Consider the following 20,731-nt stretch of genomic DNA (forward strand, 5'->3'; position numbering starts at 1 on the left):
AAAAAAACAACTTTTCCTTTAAAAAACAAAGAAAAAAATTAACAAAAAACAAATTAAAAAAAATATGTTTCAACATTAAAAGTGTTGAAAAGAGTGATCATTATATAATCTGATTATGTGATTCCCCTGCTTAAAGTCCTTAATATTAGATACTCAAACTCCTCAATATTTATGAAGAACCTGGCCCTTCCTAATTCTACAGTTTCATCCCTCACTTTTCCTCCCCTCCTTTATATGCTCAACTAAGATTTATTTAGAATCTTCTATACGCAAGCACTGGGGATAAGGCAATGAACAACCAAATATGGACCCCACTTTCACAAAGGCTTGAATCTAACAACAGAGACTTCAACCAACAAGAGAAAAACTGCATCTAAAATTACTTAATTAGGGCTTCCCTGGTGGCTCAGTGGTAAAGAATCTGCTTGCCAATGCAAGAAACATGGGTTCAATCCCTGGTCCGGGAAGATCCCACAGGTCAAGGAGCCAACTTAGCCTATGGTCCACAACTACTGAGCCTATGCTCTAGAGCATGGGAGCTGAAATCACTGAGCCCACATGCCCTAAAGCCTGTGCTCCACAACAAAAGAAGCCACCTCAATGAGAAGCCTGCACAGCGCAACTACAGAGTAGCCACCACTTTCGGCAGAGAAAAGCCTGCACAGCAGCAAAGACCCAGCAGAGCCAAAAATAAATAAATAATTACTTAATTAGAAACATGGCATTACAAAGCGGAAACAGCCAGGCTCAGGGATCAGGAAAAGCTTCCCTGGAAAAGGGAAGTGATATTTACTCTGAGAATTTAAGGATGAGTCAGAGTGGAGCTGATTAAGAGAGAGCAGAACTGCAGGCAAAGACAATGTGTCATAGCCAAGGGCAGAGATGCAAAGACAATGTGTCATAGCCAAGGGCCAGAGAAGAAGCTGGGCCCTTCAAGGAAGGAGCCAGTATAGCCAAAGGACAAGAACAAAGTCGGGGGTGGGGGCAGTGGAGAGGTAAAAGATAAGGTTAGAAGTAGCAGAGGCCAATCTTGCAGGGCCCAGTAAACTATTTTAAGGAGTTTGGACCTGATTGTAAGAGCAAAGAGAAACAACTGAAGACTGTCAAAGAGGGAAGTGGCATGATCAGAAATGTGTACCTGGAAGCTCATTTGGGTTACTATCTAAAAAGAAAGGCCTAAGGAGGACCAGGAATAAATGTGGGAAGACCATTAAGAGCTTTCAATAATCTGTGGATTACTGAAATGATGAATGACAGCTTAGACCAGGACAGTGGTAGTAGAAATAGAGAAAAGTAGATGGATTAAAATTATGTTTAGGAGGCACAGTAATAGCCCTTGGTATTAACTGAAAAAGAAGGGGTAAAGGATGACTCACATCTCCAGCAAGAGCACTGCTCACATTCTAGCCTCCAGCCACACTGAATGACTTGCAGCTCCCTAAGCCTTCATGCCTCAAGAGTAGAAATGCCCTGACATCATCCTTCAGCTGCAAATTGCCTCCTCAGTCTAGCCTTCCTTAACCGTACCCCTTACGTGCCTTTAATTCCTGTTCCCATAGCCTCTCATGCTTGCCTTTATCACAGCACACCGCATTATAATATAATCAAATATTTATGTTTCTATCTTCCCCACATGACAGAGTGCTCCTTAAGGCTAGAAATCATCTTTGGTTATTTTCATCTCTGCATTTCCAAAGCCTAATTACTCAAATGTCTGTGAATAAACTTTCACTTCTCATCCAATGTATGTTCCTGTTCTGGGGAACAGAGAGTGAACTGAGTTCTTGAGGCCCGCTGTATCAAAGAAAAGGATATGGGAAGATGACCTGGGCCTGAGAAAACAGTCAAAAAAGGCAGTGTGGTTTCCTAGCTGGACAGAGAGCTATGAAACTGTAGGCTTCTTCCTCCTGTGCTGGTATTACAGAACTAAGAGTCCAAACCCAAAGATGTAACTTTAAAAGAAATTAAGGGAAATGATTACTCCAGGATGATGCAGAGGCTGAAAACATACAAAGAGCTTCACCAACAGTTCAGAAAACAAATTACCAAATTTTACTCTGCATATATATGTAATTATTTGAAATTTTTACTAAAAATACATTAATATATTACTTGCATAATTAAAAATGTACTAAATATAATAAAATGTAATGGCTCCAACGTGTAGCTGAAAATGCCTCTCTTAGATGCACGTAAAAACACATGCCATATGATCCAGCAATCCCATTCCTGGGCACATATCCAGACAAACTCTAATCTGAAAAGATAGACGCGACCCAATGTTCACAGCAGCCCTGTTTACAACAGCAAGACATGGAAACAACCTAAAAGTCCGCTGACAGATGAATGGATAAAGAAGATGTGAGCGTGTGTGCGTGTGAGGGAACAGCACCCAGCCATGAAAAGGAATGAAATAATGCCACTGCAGCAACATGGATGGACCCAGAACTCATCATACTAAGTGAGGTGAGTCAGAGAGAGAGACAAACAACATGTGATATCACGCACATGTGGAATCTAAAATACGACACAAATGAACTTAACTACGAAACAGAAACAAACTCACGGACATAGAGAACAGAGTTGTGGTTGCCAAGGGAGGAATGGCGTAAGGGAGGGATGGATTCAGAGTTTAGAGGTAGCACAATCAAATGCTTATAGAATGGACAAATAACAAGATCTAACTATATAACACAGGGAACTACATTCAATATCCTATAAGAAACCATAATGGAAAAGAATATGAAAAAGAATATATATATATATATATATATAAAAAAACATATAACCAAATCACTCTGCTGTACACCAAAAACAAATACGGCATTGTAAGTTAACTATACAATTAAAAAATAATAATAATTTAATAAAAAAAGAATAAAAATACAAACTTACAAACATACTACTTAAAAAAATAAATAAAACCCCTAATGGAAGACAGAGATCTATAAAACATTAATTATAACTTTAATGAGGGATACTCCCTAAAAAATGCCATAAAATACTTTCTCAAACTGTCATTGTTGCTTTCATTTTAAAGACACACAGTGGAGCTAATCCCATAGAACAGTTTGTCTCCCATTCAAGTAGACTTCTGGTCTGAGGTGGTACCATCCAAACTAGAAGCGGCAGCAGTGAGGATTCTGCCACAGTAGCAACCCCTCTGAAGCACCCTCACGTCCTGGGGCCCCATGCACACCATGGCACACAGGAAGCTGGTAGTTTCGTTTATAAGCAATGACTTCTTCCCAAGTCATCAAGAAAAGAGCTGAAGACCAAAGACAGAGGAAGATAAAGGGAATTCTAAATTAAACCCTGAAGGATGAGTCCTCCTATCCCACCACCTTTGACTCATTCTTAGCAGACAGCCAACCCTCCAACTTCAAAGAGGAAACAGACAACGTGAAAAGGCCATCCTTCACCTTCCTCCTACAATACTCACGATCTTACCTGCACCCCCAGTTATCCATTCCTCTTTTCCCTCAAGCACAAGAAAGACGGATCTCTCATCTTTTTTTTCCGCTATCCCCCTCACCTGTGCTCTGGATCCTACTCCTTTCTCATCATTTGCAAGGACATTTTCCTGCCATTTACCTCCTTTCTTTCATAGGTCTTCAACCTATTTATCATTATGTCCCTTCCTTGAGTAGCTGAATCAACTCTCTCTCATGACTTTAGTATCATCTATAAGAGGATGCCTTCAAGTATCTTCACCTCTGGCCCAAATCACTCTCGAGTTTCAGATATTTGATAGTCTCTAAGTATCTGCACGTCAATGTCCTACAGAAATTCCAACATGTCCAAAACTAAACTCATCGTATTTTTCTTAAAACCAATTCCACCTTTATTCTCTATCTCAGGGAATGGACCAGTTCACCCAGTTCTCAAGTCAGAAACCTAAGTGCTACTTCTCTCAGCTCCCATGCCCAATTAAGCCCTTTGGATTCAACCTCATTAATATACTCTGTTCACTTTTCCCCATCTCCAAAGCCATTTCCTGGTTCAGTTCCTTCTCACATCTCACTTGGATTACTGTTGCACCCTTCTACTCTCCTTATTTCTAGTCTTACTCTTCTCCAAACTTTCCACAAAACATCCAGAGTTCTATTTCTAAAATGCACACCTGACATTTCCCTATTTAAAGCACTCAATGGCTCCCTATGACTTTCTGGGTAAAAGGTCAAACTACTTATTGTATGACCTTTCAAGACCTGGTCCCAGCTCATCTCGCCATTCACTGTATAAGTTTTGCTCTCAGGGCACGATAAACCCGCCATCTGCAATTTTCCAATTACTGTGTCCTCTCCCTAGTTTCAAATATCCCACCCAGAATCCTAAAGCATCATACTGATGACTACGAACCCAGGGCAGCAAAAAACTTTTAATTCTAAATTCATCTTCATCTAGAAAAGCTTTTACTAAATTCTGTAGTGCCACACAGTGGTGAAAGAGGGAAGCGCATAGTAAAGATAAAGGAAATGTAGGTGGAGGACATGTATAGAGCATCAGGGAGCCTGAAGTGGTCTGACTCCCTGAGATGAATGGGAAACGTCTGCGCAGTGCTCCATGGCGCCATGCACCAGGCTCTCACGCCTACTCAGCTAGTCGTGCTCATGACATCGCTCCCAGGAACTTACATCACTGGGGCTTAGGCTGCCCAGCCCATTCTCCTGCTCAGAATCCTTCCCAGACTCGGTGCCCTGGGAGGACCGGGGATGGGATGGATGAATCCAGATCTCCAGGCGAGTGGTGTCATCTCCTACATGTCGGAAAGTGGATTTCTTCCCTTTCCGCCACTGGTCAGGGCTCAGCTCCAATTCTTCGTGTTGCTTCTTTTCCATCTGTTCCGCCTGTATGACATACAAACATGTAAGCTCAGACTCTCCTGGTATTCAACCAATAAAGAGAAGTGCTCATCTCACCTGAGCTTGTTCGCTAAGAACTGTAAAAAGTAAAGACTTAGCCATAGTTCCAAAGTACAGAGTATCATCTGTTTTGTCTCATAAAAGCTACTTATTCTGTAAACCATATGCTGTGGAACACGTACACCCAAAGGCCCTCGTGGAGTGCTCTCCTAAAGATGAGTTTGGCTCTGCACAGAGACTGACTCTATGGCACAGACCAACGGCACCCCTTGAGGACACTATGAGTCATTTCCTAAAGGACACAGAGACAGTAACAGAAATGCATTCTTCTAGGAAGAAATGATTTTGCCTGCATCCCTACTCACCTTCCGTTTGGTCTCTTCAAACAAGCTCATGAGACTCTCCTTGGCAGTCAGGATAGGGTTGCTGGCAGCTAAACTGCGCATATAATAATAGACAGCATCCAGCTTCCTCCTCTGCAGAAAGAGGTCAGAGACACTGAGTCAACCAGTTCTCTTCCAGACTCCAGCCTGAGTCAGCCAACCCAGGAAACCCTACCATCCCTCCCAAGCTGTGAGGAATTCCAACAAGAAAATGAGAAAGCTATCCATAGAAGAAGCCACGGTGATGACAACAGAGCTCTCTTCTCACCCAGGACTATGTCTACAATGTGAGCTACTCTTAAAGCCACACACTCAAAAGCAGGGGAAAAGAATAAAAAGCCTTACAAAATATGAAAGCAATTACATTTTCTCTTCAGAGAAAGAAAATGGTCAGCATGTACTAATTACTATCATATTTAAATTATAAATAACAATGGCAATATCACTGATTAAGCGTAACTGTGAGGCAAATGATGAGCACTTCAGAAACAGTATTTCCAAACCCAAGGAAACTGCCCCGTAGACATTATTATTTCCATTTTAACGATGAGGAGACAGGAGTTCAGGAAGATTATTATATAACTTGGCCAATAAGGTCTCAAAGCCAAACCTCTGAGAAGCTAGTATTTGAACCAAGGCCTCCCTGGCTCCTAAGTTCATGTTTGCACTACAAGGTACTGACTCTACTGAGGAAAGGAAACTATGGCTCAATGCATTCAGCAAATAAACACTTCAAGTCCAGTTCTACAACCAATTAATAAGGAAATCAAAGGGAGAGGGTTAGAAGGAAAGAAAATCAAAAGCCTTTCTACCTATCATATACATCTTTACCCTTTCCCTGTCTCGAAATGTACCTAGACTACTATTTCCTTCTCTCCCCAGCACTTACTTACTCTTTAAAAGTGCCCCCTTGCAATCATCTAACATGGTTAAAGATACACATTCTAAGCTCGACTGCCTGAGTGTGAATTTGGTCCTGCCACCAATTCGGTATAAGCCTAAGAAAGTCAACCTAGAAAAATTTCCTTATCTGTAAAATGAAGATATTCACCAACATATATGGCTCCTGAAAAGAATAAAATTCGCATAATTGTTCGTTTAACAGAATATCTGATACATGGTTTCAGTCAGTTAAATGAAAGCTATCTTTAATGTTATTCTAATTATGCCACTCCCGTGATTTTACAGTAATTGATCAGTCCCACAATGATTTTTTTCATATTTTAACATCTCTGAAATCAAGATACAACTCACAATCAATATCTACCATCATCTTACTTTAGCTCACATTTTTCCTTCTTAGTGGCATAGAAAATTATATTTCCAACAATCAGTTGCATCATATGCTATCAAGTGCAACTTGTACTGTTGTCTGTACACACTTGTCTTCTCAATGGTTTTTTTTCAGGACAGAAACCGTATCAAATTACCTAGCAAAACCTGCACAGCATGTTCTCAGCAAATACTTGGGATCCACTGAAGGAAAAGTTACAGAAAAGTTGAGAAAGTGATGTTAAAAGACAATTAATTGGGTTAAGACAGAGAAAGAAAAAGAGGGACAGAAGAAAAGAACTTGCAAAGAGTACTAACCTAGGTCAGAGATCCATGAAAAAAACACATAACAATTTAATTTGTGTGGCAACAAACCACTGAGGGAAGACACAAGATTAATACTCAAAAATCAGTTGTATTTATGTATATTAGTAATAGACAATCTGAAAAAGAAATTAGGAAGTAATTCATAATAGCATCAAAAATAACAACATACCTTATTTATACCTTAGGAATAAATTTAACCAAGGAAACGCAAAACTTTTAAACTGAAAATGACAAAACATTTCTGAAAGAAATCAAAGAAGACCTAAATAAACGGAAAATATCCTATGTTTTTGCAGCAAAAGACTTAGTGTTGTAAGGATATAAATAGACCAAAAGCCCTCTAAAGAGTCAATGCATCCTCATCAAAATCACAGTGACTCTTTTGGCAGAAAAGAAAAAGCTGATCCTAAAATCTATATGGCTTTCCAAAAAACCCCAGACCACCAAACAATGCTGAAAAAGAACAAAGTCGGAAGACTCACATACCCCAATCTAAAAACTTACCACAAAGCTACAGTAATTAAAACAACATAGTATTCGCACAAGAGAGAGAATTCAGAGTCCAGGAGTAAATTTATCATACATTAACTGACTTTTAAAAGTGCACTGGGACGGCCCAGAGGGATGGTATGGGGAGGGAGGAGGGAGGAGGGTTCGGGATGGGGAACACATGTATACCTGTGGTGGATTCATTTTGATATTTGGCAAAACTAATACAATTATGTAAAGTTTAAAAATAAAATAAAATTAGAGAAAAAAATAAAATAAAATAAAATATTACATCTATTTCTATAAAAAAAAATAAATAAAATAAAAGTATTAAGACTATTTAATGGGGAAAGAATAATTTCAACAAATGATGCTAAGGGAATTAGATTGCCACATGCAAAAGAATAAATTAGACCCTTACTTCACACCATAAATTAACCAAAAATGGATCAGTGACCTAAACAGAGGAATTAAAACTATAAAAAAAAAAGATTTCTGCATTTTCGCTTAAATAAATAAGAAACCTTAACTTTTAATTTGGTTAAGCGTTTCTTAGCTATGACATCAAACCACAAGCAACAAAAGTAAAAATAGATAAACCACACTTTATCAAAATTAAAAACTTTGTCGAAAGGGCACTATCAAGAGAGTGAGAAGACAACCCGTAAAATGGGAGAAAATATTTATAAATCATGTATCTGATTAAGGTCAAACTACGTAAAGAATTGCTACATCTCAACAATCAAAGAGACAACTCAGTTTAAAAATATGCAAAGGATTTGAACAGACTTTTCTCCAAAGAAGATACACAGATGGCCAACAAGAACATAAAAAAACCAGTACTCATTAGGGAAATGCAAGTCAAAACCACAATGCCATACAGCTTTGAAAGCAATTAGGTTGGCTACTATTCAAAAACACACACACACAACAAAAAATAGTGTGCTTTAGCAAGGACACAGATAAACTGGCATCCTTGTGGGACTATAAAGTGGTACAGCTGTTGGTATGGTGATTCTTCAGAAAACTGAAAATGCTATTGCCCGATTACCACATGATCCAACAACTCCACTTCTGAGTATATGCCCAAAAGAATCGAAAGCAGGGTCTTAAAGAGGTATTTGTACACTCATATTCGTAGTGGTATTACTCACAATGGTCAAAGGTAGACATGTCCATTGAGAAATGAAATGAAAAACAACATATGATATATACACAACTGAATATCACTCAGCCTTAAGGTGAAAACTGACATGAGCTGTAACATGGATGAACCTTGAGGATTTAATGCTAAGGGAAATAAGCCGGTCACAAAAAGACAGATACTTTTTGATTCCATGTATATTCGGTAACTAGAGTACACAAATTCAGAGACAGAAAGAAGAAAGGTGGTTACCAATGGCCAGAGGGAGGGGAGAACAGAGAGTTGCTGTTTAATGGGTAGAGAGTTTCAGTTCTGTAAGATGAAAAGAGTTCTGGAGATTAATCTGCACAACAACGGCAATGTACTCAACACTACTGAAACAGTATGCTTTTAAAGACGGCAAATTTTGCTTTCTGTGTGATCACAGTTAAAATTTTCGCTGAGGTTTGACAGTTAACAAAACTCTGTAAAGCAATTATCCTTCAATTAAAAACTAAATAAGTTAAAAGAATTTTTTTTATTTTATTGATTTTAAAAAAATGGGTAAAGGACTTGAACAGACTAATAAGCATATGATCAGATCAGATCAGATCAGTCGCTCAGTCATGTCCAACTCTGCGACCCCATGAACCGCAGCACGCCAGGCTTCCCTGTCCATCACCAACTCCCAGAGTTCACTCAGACTCATGTCCATCGAGTCAGTGATGCCATCCAGCCATCTCATCCTCTGTCGTCCCCTTCTCCTCCTGCCCCCAATCCCTCCCACCATCAGAGTCTTTTCCAATGAGTCAACTCTTCGCATGAGGTGGCCAAAGTATTGGAGTTTCAGCTTTAGCATCATTCCTTCCAAAGAAATCCCAGGGCTGATCTCCTTCAGAATGGACTGGCTGGATCTCCTTGCAGTCCAAGGGACTCTCAAGAGTCTTCTCCAACACCACAGTTCAAAAGCATCAATTCTTTGGCGCTAAGCCTTCTTCACAGTCCAACTCTCACATCCATACATGACCACTGGAAAAACCATAACCTTGACTAAACAGACTTTTGTTGGCAAAGTAATGTCTCTGCTTTTCAATATGCTATCTAGGTTGGTCATAACTTTCCTTCCAAGGAGTAAGCGTCTTTTAATTTCATGGCTGCAGTCACCATCTGCAGTGATTTTGGAGCCCAGAAAAATAAAGTCTGACACTATTTCCACTGTTTCCCCATCTATTTGCCATGAAGTGATGGGACCGGATGCCATGATCTTCGTTTTCTGAATGTGGATCTTTAAGCCAACTTTTTCACTCTCGACTTTCACCTTCATCAAGAGGCTTTTTAGTTCCTCTTCACTTTCTGCCATAAGGGTGGTGTCATCTGCATATCTGAGGTTATTGATATTTCTCCCGGCAATCTTGATTCCAGTTTGTGTTTCTTCCAGTCCAGCGTTTCTCATGATGTACTCTGCATAGAAGTTAAATAAACAGGGTGACAATATAAAGCCTCGATGTACTCCTTTTCCTATTTGGAACCTGTCTGTTGTTCCATGTCCAGTTCTAACTGTTGCTTCCTGACCTGCATACAAATTTCTCAAGAGGCAGATCAAGTGGTCTGGTATTCCCATCTCTTGAAGAATTTTCCACAGTTTATTGTGATCCACACAGTCAAAGGCTTTGGCATAGTCAATAAAGCAGAAATACATGTTTTTCTGGAACTCTCTTGCTTTTTCGATGATCCAGCGGATGTTGGCAATTTGATCTCTGCTTCCTCTGTCTTTTCTAAAACCAGCTTAAACATTAGGAAGTTCACGGTTCACATATTGCTGAAGCCTGGCTTGGAGAATTTTAAGCATTACTTTACTAAGATGCTAAATATCATTAAACATTAGGGAAGTGCAAATCAAATGTGAGCTACCACTTCACACAAACTGATTATAAAGTTTACGTGAAAAGGCAAAAAAAAAAAAATCCAGGATAGCCTACACAATACTGATACTACCTGACTTCCAGATTTGCTATAAAGCTAGCTATAGTAATCAAGACAGTGTGGAACTGGCCAGAGAATAAACAAGTAGATCAATGAAACAGAATACAGAACCCAGAAACACACCTTCACAAATACAGTCAGTTGATTTCTGACAAAGGAGCAAAGGCAGTTTAAAGGAGAAAGCAGAGTCTTTTCAGCAAATAGTGTTGAAAACAACTGGACACCCACATGCAAAACCATGAATCTACACATAGACATTACACCTTTCACAGAAATTAACTCTAAATGGACTACAGACTTATGTGCAAAATGTAAAACTCTACAACTCCTAGGAGATAACAGAGAAGAAAATCTAGGTAACATGTGTTTAGCCATGCCTTCTCAGATACAACACTGAAAGCACAATCCATAAAAAAAAAAAGTTGATGAAGTTCTTAGATTTCATTGATTTTAAAAACTTCTGCTCTGTGAGAAACACTAAGAAGATAAAAACTACAGATTGAGAGAAAATATTTGTAAAACACATATCTGATAAAGGACTGGTATCCAAAATAGACGAGCTCTAAAAACTCAACAACAGGGACTTCCCTGGTGGTCCAGTGGCTAAGATGCCATGCTTCCAATGCAGGGGAGCTTAGGTTCGATTCCTGGCCAGGGAACTAGATCCCACAGGCCACAACTAAAATATTCTGAATGCCACAAGGAAGATTGAAGACTCTACATACCACAACTAAGACTCAGCACAGCCAAATATTAAAAAAAAAAAAAGCCAACAATAAGAAAACAATCCAATTTAAGAATGGGCAAAAGATCTAAACAGACATCTCACCAAAAATACACAGAAAGCAAACAAGCATATGAAAAGATGCTGTACATCATCTGTCATTAGGGAACTGTAAGTTAAAACAAAGCCTAACACAAATAGGATTCTGCAAACCTATTAGAAAGAGCAAAATCAAGAACACTGACAAGACCAAATGCTTAAAAGGATGCACAGCAATAGGTGGGAACACCAAATGGTACAGCCACTTTGGAAGACAGTTTGACAGGTTCTTCCAAATCTATATATGCCCTAACCATACAACCCAGCAATCACACTCCTAAGTAGCTATCCAAATGAGTTGAGAACTTACGTCCACAAAAAAACGTGCACACAAATGTTTCTAGCATTTGATAGTCCAAGGATATTTCCAACCTGGAAATAACCAAGATGTCCTTCAATAGGGGAATGGATAAACTGTGGTACATCAATACACTGGAATACTACTCATCAATAAACAAAAAGAGCTATCAAGTCACAAAAATACCTCTAAGTGCTAAATGAAAGAAGCCAACATGAAAAGGCTACATACAGGATGGTTCCAACTATATGACATTCTGGAAAAGTCAAAACTAGAGAGATAGTAAAAAATATCAGTGATTGACAGAGGCCTGGGGGAGGGAAGAAGGATAAAGGGGTGAATGGCGAAGCACAGGGTTATTATTTTTAGGGCACTGAAAACATTCTGTGATCCTGTAATGGTGGACACATGGATATATTTGTTCAAACTCACAGAGTGTACAAGAATAAAAGTGAACCCAAGTGTAAGCTGTGGACTTTAGTATTAATAAATGTACCTGTACTGGCTCACTAACTATACCTAATGTACTATACTAATGAAAGATGTAAATAATAGGGAAAACTGGGAGTTGAAGAAGTATACAGGAACTCTCTGTACTTTCTGCTCAATTTTTCTGTAAACCTAAAACTGACCAAAAAATTTAAAAAATATACTAAAGAAGAACAAAAAACAGTCCCCAGGTAGGGAGGAGGGAACCACAATGAGATATCACTTCATACCCACGAGGTTGGTCAAACTCTAAGCAATGAAAAGTAATAAACATCAGCAAGAACATGAAGAAACTGGAACTCCCCTATACCGCTGGCAGAAATATAAAATGCTGCAATCACTATAAGAAACAGCTTGGCAGATTCTCAAAAAGGGAAACACAGCATTACCATTTGACCCAGCAATCTCACTCCTAGGTACAGACCGTAATTAATGGTTAATTTTCTCACATGAATTTCATCACAATTTTTTTAAAGCCATTGAGGGGAAATTTTTTTTTTTATATTTTCTAGTTAACAAATAAGACTAAAGGGGAGAGAAAAAGCCACAAAGAGGGGAGAAAAAAATCTCAACACATATCTAAAAGAGAATAAGACAGAGGTAGAAAGCAGAGAGAGAGAAATTCATAGATTCCGCAAAAAGTGTATCCTTAAACCCCATTCCTTATTAACAATGTCAATCCATAATTAAAGTGTTAGGAATTTTTGTGTGTGTGTGGAATAAAGGATAAAAATATCAATTCAAACGCTGTTTATGTGGGCAATGAATTTTACAGCGTTAAGAAAACTCTCCCTGCCAATGAACACGTTAACTGCCCCTTGTATTTAAACCTTTGGTACCTGCAATTGGCCCCTCCCCCTTGAAGTCAGTTTCCTTACTAGGGGCTCTGTCAGATCCCAAGGCTCACTGTGAGAGCCACATTTAGAGGAGTTCAGCAAGATCAGACAGGTACGATTTGGCATTTACTGTGCTTCTGCTAAAAAGACTCCTAAGGTGAAAATCAGCTCAGATGAATAAGGTGATGATCCGGGAAAAGGAAGGAAGGGTATACTTAGTTGAGGACTTTAAAGGGGAGACATACAGGGAGCCTTCCTTTCCTTCTAGAGATGAGTAACCTAGTTCAACCTAGGGAAGGGAAACAAGACAAGATTCAGAGCAGAAACCTTGGTCAAAAACAGCGAGTAATGTTTGGCTGCCACATAAGCATTCCCCTGGGAACTTACGTGTAGTGAAAGTGGATTCAACTGAAGTGAAAAGTCCCTCACAGCTTACCTCTGAAAGCAACAGTTAACAAAAGGAGTGTGAGGATGGCAGACAGAAGGGGGTATACTTTGGGTTGGGTGTTCAGATGAGTTCTAGTTCCAGGACTTGATGCTATCAAAATCCATATATCTTACATACTGCCTGCAAAATACTGCCCCATCCAAAATTTCTTACCGTATACACAGCCAGCAGAGCCAACTGGTTATAAGGGCGCCCATTCTTCGGAGCAATATGCTGGGCCTTCAGGTACCAGCTAGAACAGAAAAACAATTTTTAAAAAATATTTCTGTATTAACACTTTCCCAATTTATCAGCTGATAGCCCTTACTACTTAAGCTGTAACCCTCGAGTGGTAAAGCATGAGGCCTATGGGAGCACCGGTAGGACGTATGTACAGGACGCAGCTCAGGTGGGCCACTGCTCTCAACAGGGCCTAGGTTAAAGCCACACAGGGGAAGAGGAGTAACGAACAAGAGGCAACAGTACCTGCGTGCCTTCCCATAATTTGCCGTGTCGTTGGCTTGCTCCCGATACCTGGCAATATCTCCTTGGCAAATCATACATCGCTGGGCACTGATCAAGGCATATTTTACCTTCAGGAGAAACGACCAGTTAGTAGCATCTACCCAAGAAACTCTAACTTCAACCCCAAAGGACAGGGAGAGGGTCAAAATCACAGAGCAACATTAATAAGGGACCAGCAATCCTCAACAAAGTCCAGTCAAATGGAAAAACATTCTGCCTGTCTTTGTAGTAGCTGGGTAACCTCAACTAAGTCTCTGGGACTCAGCTTCTCCATCGGAATATAAAAATACCTATCTCACAGGGAAACTGGAGGGAAAATGTGTAAGAATACTTTATGAATTATAAAGTGATATACAGGGATTTCCCTGGCAGTCCAGTGATTAAGACTTAGCAGGTTCACTGCTGTGGGCCTGGGTATGATCCCTGGTTGGGGAACTGTGATTCCACAAGCCATGCACAGTGATATACAAATAGAGTATTAAAACTGTTGTTTGTTCTTTCCTTTCCATCCTTCCATCATCTTTCTCTCCTCAAACAATACAACTGTATTGTGTTACTGTACTCCATCTCCTTTGCAGGACAATAATAATTCCCTACGGAGAAGGCAATGGCAAGCCACTCCAGTATTCTTGTCTGGAAAATCCCATGGATGGAGGAGCCTGGTAGGCTGCAGTCCATGGGGTCGCTAGGAGTCGGATGCGACTGAGCGACTTCACTTTCACTTTTCACTTTCACACAATGGAGAGGGCAGTGGCAACCCACTCCAGTGCTCTTGCCTGGAGAATCCCAGGGACGGCGGAGCCTGGTGGGCTGCCGTCTATGGGGTTGCACAGAGTGAGACATGACTGAAGCGACTTAGTAGCAGCAGCAATAATTCTCTAAAACAGTAAGTTACAATCCTTTACCAAACACCCACAACATCCAGGACTGGGAATACTACATGTATGTTTTCTCACTGATGGGCTTGGCATCTGTCCCTCAATGAGAAGACAAGAGTAAAACTTTAACTACCCTAAGACATGAGCTCAACAAAAAAGCCTTCTTAAGGAACATCACTTCATAACATGTATATGCTGTTACAACATACTGTTAGGAGCTTCCCTGGTGGCTCAGCAGTAAAGAATCAGCCTGCCAATGCAGGAGATGTGGGGTTCAATCCCTGGGTTGGGAAGATTCCTTGGAGAAGGGAATGGCTACCCACTCTAGCATTCTTGCCTGGAGAATTTCCATGGGCAGAGGAGCCTGGTGGGCTACAGTCCATGGGGTTGCAAAGAGTCGGACAAGACTGAGCAACAAACACTTCACCTGGCTAATATCTTGGGTCTTCAGCCTTAGCTTAACCATGACTTCCTCGGGCCTCTATGATCCGCTAGGCCCCTTTACACCTATACCACAGCCCCACAACACCCTTTGCAGAAGTCACTACACCTGCAGTTACTAATCCAACACCTGTACTCATCCCTAATCAAACTAAACTCTGAGAGTTGGGACCACAGCGTTCTTGTTCCAGGCTGAATTACGTGTGCCTAGAATGGCACCTGGTGCGTAGGAGGGACTCGTCAAGTACTTGTTGATTAGTAATACAGCTTCTGCGTGGCAACTGATCAGAAGGAGCAGAAAGGCAAGAGGAAGCCTCTGCTCCATAAATCACACTCGTTTCTCTAATGAATTGACCTCTTACTCTCCGTTGGCCCTTTCCTCTCAACAAACATTTACACTGAAGTCTCTCCAAGCTTAAAAGCAAACTTCTCTTGGCACTATGTCTTTTAACTACTAACTTCCCTTCCCTCCTTGCCTTCACAGCCTTCTTACAACAGCCTAGGCTACCGTCTCATTGTATCTGCTACCCTACTTCTCATTCACTTCGATCTGGTTTCCATCCTCTCCAAGTAACGTAACTGGTGATAAGGTCATCCAACCCAACCGATACTTTTCAGCAATTGTGACATGTGAGGGTTTTTATAGCACTTGACCATTTTACCCACCACCACCCTAAAATCTGACTCCCTGCTCTCAGGCTGGCTCTCCTAGTTTCCCAACTTTATAGGTGGTCCTTTCAACTATCACCTATACATTGACAACTTCTGAATCTCTATCACCACTCCAGCTCTTTCTCTTGAGCTCCAGACAGACCAAAGCATTCATTTGTTCATATCCAGCTCCTCTACTCAAGCTTATTCAAAACAGAACTAACCTCCTCCTTCGCAGCCTCTCTTCTAGGACACACAATGTGGGGAGGATCTGGACTCCTCCTCACGCCTCCGATCTGGACATTCATACTGAACCAGCCGGCAATTCAATGCTGCTCCCTACAGTCTTCCAATCTGTCTCCTCTTCACCTCCACTTCCTCTACCTCAGTTCACACCCACACCCAACTCTCCTACCTCCACTCTTGCCCAAACTCATCTAATTGCTGAGTGACTCCCAAGAACATATCTATGCCATCCATTTGCTGAAAATCAATCAACAGCTCCTCACTCCTTTCAGGAAAAAAACCCAAAATCTTCAGCATGACACCTAAGAGTTTATGATCCATCCCTTCCTACTTCATTAACTTTACCTCCTCCAACAGCCCAACCCACATTACAGACATCAGCATGCTAACTTCTACTTTCCCAACAAGGTGTGGTCCTCTCACTGTGCCCTGCATCTAAACTGCCCCTTCCACTCCTAGTCATGTTTCAAAACTCAACCTGACAGTCACTAAGAAACCTTCTTTGACCCCTCCATCAGTCTATAGCAGACCCAATGCCCTCTACACTCTATACATACCACTACTACAGTATTTATGACATTACATTATAACTGTTGCTTTAACTCATCTGTTCCCCCACAGACGAGTGGGGGAACGCTCGTCTTTCATTCTTGTTTCCTCAACACCCAGCACAGTGACGAGCACATTCAGTTCAGTTCAGTTCACTCACTCAGTCGTGTCCGACTCTTTGCGACCCCATGAATCGCAGCACTCCAGGCCTCCCTGTCCATCACCAACTCCCGGAGTTCACCCAAACTCATGTGCATCGAGTCGGTGGTGCCATCCAGCCATCTCATCCTCTGTCGTCCCCTTCTCCTCCTGCCCCCAATCCCTCCCAGCATCAGGGTCTTTTCCAATGAGTCAACTCTTCACATGAGGTGGCCAAAGTATTGGAGTTTCAGCCTCAGCATCAGCCCTTCCAATGAACTAACACTAAATAAATGCTTACTAAGTGAATGAATAAATTTAAGATAAAGAAGCTGGCTTACTGTCTTTCGTAATGGCTTGCTGCGAATGGCAAGACCGTCCATGTAGTCCTCCAGTTTGAACTTATAAGTGACCTGCAGCTTCTGAAGCAAACTATCAAAGAAGTCACTACCCTATAAAGAGAAAAAATAAGAATCAGCCAAATCAGCCTGTTCGGATTCATTCTACCCAGAAACTGGGGCAAGTAACCCTTTCACAGTTCTGCTATTGTTCAGCCAGCAGATGTTAAGGGAGGTATGTGCAGTATTTAGTGGCCACCAACTAAACCCAAGACAAATTGATAGCATAAGCCTTTCTGTGGTTTTAAAGATATGAAAACATACACAGGGACTTGCCTGGCAGTCCAGTGGTTAAGACTGAGCTTCCACTGCAGGGGGCATGGGTTTGATCCCTGGTCAGGGAACTAAGAGCCCACATGCTGCAAGGTGCAGTCAAAAACACACACACACATGAACACACATTCCAGGTAAGACATTCAGAAAGCTTCCAAGCTCAAAACTAACTCCTCCTGTCGGTTAAATTATAGTGTCAAGGAAGCAACAGAGGTAGGGTAGGCCTACACTCAAGAAAAGAGCATAACGTTTGTCGTCAATGTTCTATTATAAAACATAGTATTTCGGGTGGTAAAAACTCATCACAACTAAAGGATGCTGAAGCCTTTATCCTGAGGGCATAAAGATGATGGTTTACCTCATCCAAGAGCTCCAAAAGTCTGTTCCGAATCTGTTCTGGGTTCTCAACATTCGGATCCTTGAGAAGCTGCCTGAACTTCTCAATCACCTGATAGAAAGCATTCTTCCACAGGATCTGATCCACATTCTGATTATCAGAGAACTCAATATCTAATAGAATACAGCGCTCATATAGCTGCAGCAGTTCAGCTCTGGAATAAAATACATGCAACTTCTAGCTCCAAATATACCACAGGGAAGGCTAGACCCAAGACCTGAGGTCCCTGCAAATCACACACCTTCCTTGGCAGGAAATCCAAAACGCCACCAGGTATAGCTCTCACTCTAGCTTCCATTCTGCACAGCAGAATGTCATTCTAAAGACAAGTTGTCTAGGAAAGTAGTTCTTCCCCATGTACCTCTACCTGAATTTAACAGCCAAAGTAACAGGGTACATGCTGTTTATTTCTCGGCACTTTAGAAAGTCTTTCCTTTTCCATATCCAGAGTCCATGCTCTCTTAAAAGATTTTTTTCTTCTTAAAAAGTGGGAAGCACAATCATTTCTAGGACTAGAAACAAATTTTTCTGCTCCGTTCTAACTTCCCTTCCCTTACAAAAATTAATATGAAAGGGAGGTAACACCCGGGAGTTTACCTGAAAGGCTTCTCCCTTCCTCAGCTATGGGGCCCTGTACACCTCCAGCTTATTCCTACTCCCCTTTAGCCAGGATAGGGATTCCCCCCCCCACCAATACCTGAGCTGAGCCATCTTCTCCAGGCCCTCAGGACTGATGCGGTCCCTGGAGAGCAGGTTGCTGAGTTGTAGTTCTTGGTTGTCAGCCACCCGGAGGAGCCGGTGCAGTTCCTGTTGCTGCATGTTCCTCATGTGCTGTTCCACCTCCTCAGGACTCATGGTGCTGGCAGGGAGAGGGCTACACACATACTGTCCTGATGGAGCTGGGTAGCCCGGGTAGTAAGGCGCTGGGTACACACCGTTTGTAGGGCCTACCGGGTACTGCAGAGGGCTATAGCCTGTGTAAGGATACTGGGAGGCAGGGCCTGGTGCCCGGGGGTAATAATAGGGGTTGTCGGAGTTCTGAAACTTATAGTAAGAGGCTTGGGCCTGGCGTGAGTCACCCCAAGAGGTAGGGCTGACTTCATCATCAGTGTCCAAGAAATGTAGCTGCGGCGTCTGGCTCTTTAGAGCGGGTTTCTGTTCAGGATTGTTTGGGTCCCACAATCGTCGAGTGGTGCCTCCCCGGCCCCAACTCCGAGATCCCTTGCTACCAGTTCCAAATAAAAGCCGAGGTCCCAAAGGCGTCGACTCTGGAGAACCGGCTGAACTGACTGACAGGGTGGTGTGGGCAGGGAGAATGAGAATGCCCCGACCGCGACCCCGAAGCTCCTGTCTCAGGTTTTTGGACTCCGGCTTCTCAGAGCCTTTGCCCCCACCGCTCGAGCCTTTGTCTGGCTTTAACCTATCCACCTCTTCCCTGGCCGACCTCACCACTGGGGAATCTTTGTTCATGGTTTCTGCATCAAAAGTGACTCGAAGAGTACCTCGATTTTCTTTACCATTGCTTTTCTGCTCTCCCTCCCCTCGGCCAGACCAGCTTCTTTCTGAATGTTTCTTCCTCTCTGAGCTCCTCCGTGGTCCATCGGGCTCATCAATTCTGTCCTCATCCAAGGAGTCGGTTGAGGACATAGACACCTGCTTCTTCAGTCGGGGCCTCTCCTTGGTCCGATCCTGGCGGCGGCGGCGACTTCCACTGTCAGTCAGGCCAGCCCCCTCGGCGCTGTTGTTGCTCCCCGCCGAGCTGGTGCTGCAAGTGCGGTAGCGGTTCCTGCGTTTGTCTGAGCGGGAGTAGCGCTTGGCAGAACCCGGCTTCCCCTGAGCCGAGTCTTCGTTTGCTTTCTTCACCCCTTCCCCCCTTTCTACCCTCTTTCCTTTTTCTCCCTTTGCAGCCCTTACTCTGTCACCACTTAGGCTCTTTTCAGCCTCCTCTCTGTCTGGCTTGTTCACCACCTCCTCTTTCACATTTCCCCTACACTCATCTTCCTCTACCCTCAGTTGCTCTACCTGGTTGAGGATTTCTTCCTCTTCCACCCGGCTGGTGGCTTCTTTGGTAACAGTCTGCAAACGCCTTCCAGGCTGATAGATCTGCATGTCTGGTTTCTTTGTTCTCTTAATAATTCTTAGGCTTCGATCCTCTTGTCCAACAGTCCCAGGAAAGGACTCCTGTGCCTGAATATTTTCTGAGTCTACAGGACCATTTTGCTGTGGGTTGTCTTTGCAGACATCTTTAATGAGTTGGGTACAATTTCCAACAGCAGAAGAATCTCTGTCATTTACAACTTCATTCTTCGATTCGTCACTCCCAGAGGGTTCCTTGATTTTAGGTCTGTTTCTTAGTCGGGAGAGACCAGGCTTATAGATTTCCAGATCTGGGCGCCTGTTATCTTTTCGCTGCCTGGGCTCCTTCATGTTTTCTGCCATGTTGGAGAGAGTGTTGGGGAGGAAAAGGTGGAAGAATAAAGGGGAAGAAGAAGAAAAAAACTGTCACTAAAAGTAAAGCAAGAATTATACATCCAAGTGTTCATATTGATGGACAAGGAAGCAACTTTCTGCAGAAATGGAAATTCTACTAGGTTTAAGATATTTGTTCAGCATCTGGCAAAACTAAAAACTTAACTATATTGGAGCTACCTACACTTGAGTTAGGGAAATAAGGGGGAAAAAAATCATATTCTTTTGATTTTTACCCAAATCATACTCGGATCCACAAGACCCTAAACTACCTCATCACTGTCAGAATAAAAGATCTCTGACCAGTTCTACATTGGACTTTTTTTTCTACTATAGAGCTCTCAGCTCCATTGTGGTCTCTTCTGCCTCTAACATTTTTTATGGGGTGGTTGAGTCCTTTTAACATACTAATAGGGGAAGAGAGAGAAAATGAGGAGTATGCATATAACAA

General features: G+C 41.9%; 1 protein-coding gene across 5 annotated transcripts in view; it reads right to left on the reverse strand.

The window, feature by feature from the left end:
* The window catches only part of SMG6 (SMG6 nonsense mediated mRNA decay factor), a 200,976-nt gene that overhangs the window by 178,393 nt on the left and 1,852 nt on the right, over window positions 1-20,731 (reverse strand). For all 5 annotated transcript variants that reach the window (XM_070774295.1, XM_019980893.2, XM_070774296.1 and 2 more), the window contains exons 2-8: window positions 18,509-20,243; window positions 17,773-17,965; window positions 17,085-17,195; window positions 13,802-13,908; window positions 13,490-13,568; window positions 5,231-5,341; window positions 4,638-4,850 (exon numbers count right to left, since the gene is read on the reverse strand). In XM_070774295.1, the coding sequence (XP_070630396.1) occupies window positions 4,638-4,850; window positions 5,231-5,341; window positions 13,490-13,568; window positions 13,802-13,908; window positions 17,085-17,195; window positions 17,773-17,965; window positions 18,509-20,243 (2,549 nt within the window). The remainder of the gene's footprint in view (window positions 1-4,637; window positions 4,851-5,230; window positions 5,342-13,489; window positions 13,569-13,801; window positions 13,909-17,084; window positions 17,196-17,772; window positions 17,966-18,508; window positions 20,244-20,731) is intronic.

This window comes from Bos indicus, chromosome 19 (genome assembly GCF_029378745.1).
Source record: "Bos indicus isolate NIAB-ARS_2022 breed Sahiwal x Tharparkar chromosome 19, NIAB-ARS_B.indTharparkar_mat_pri_1.0, whole genome shotgun sequence".
NCBI classification, from domain to species: Eukaryota; Metazoa; Chordata; class Mammalia; order Artiodactyla; family Bovidae; genus Bos; species Bos indicus.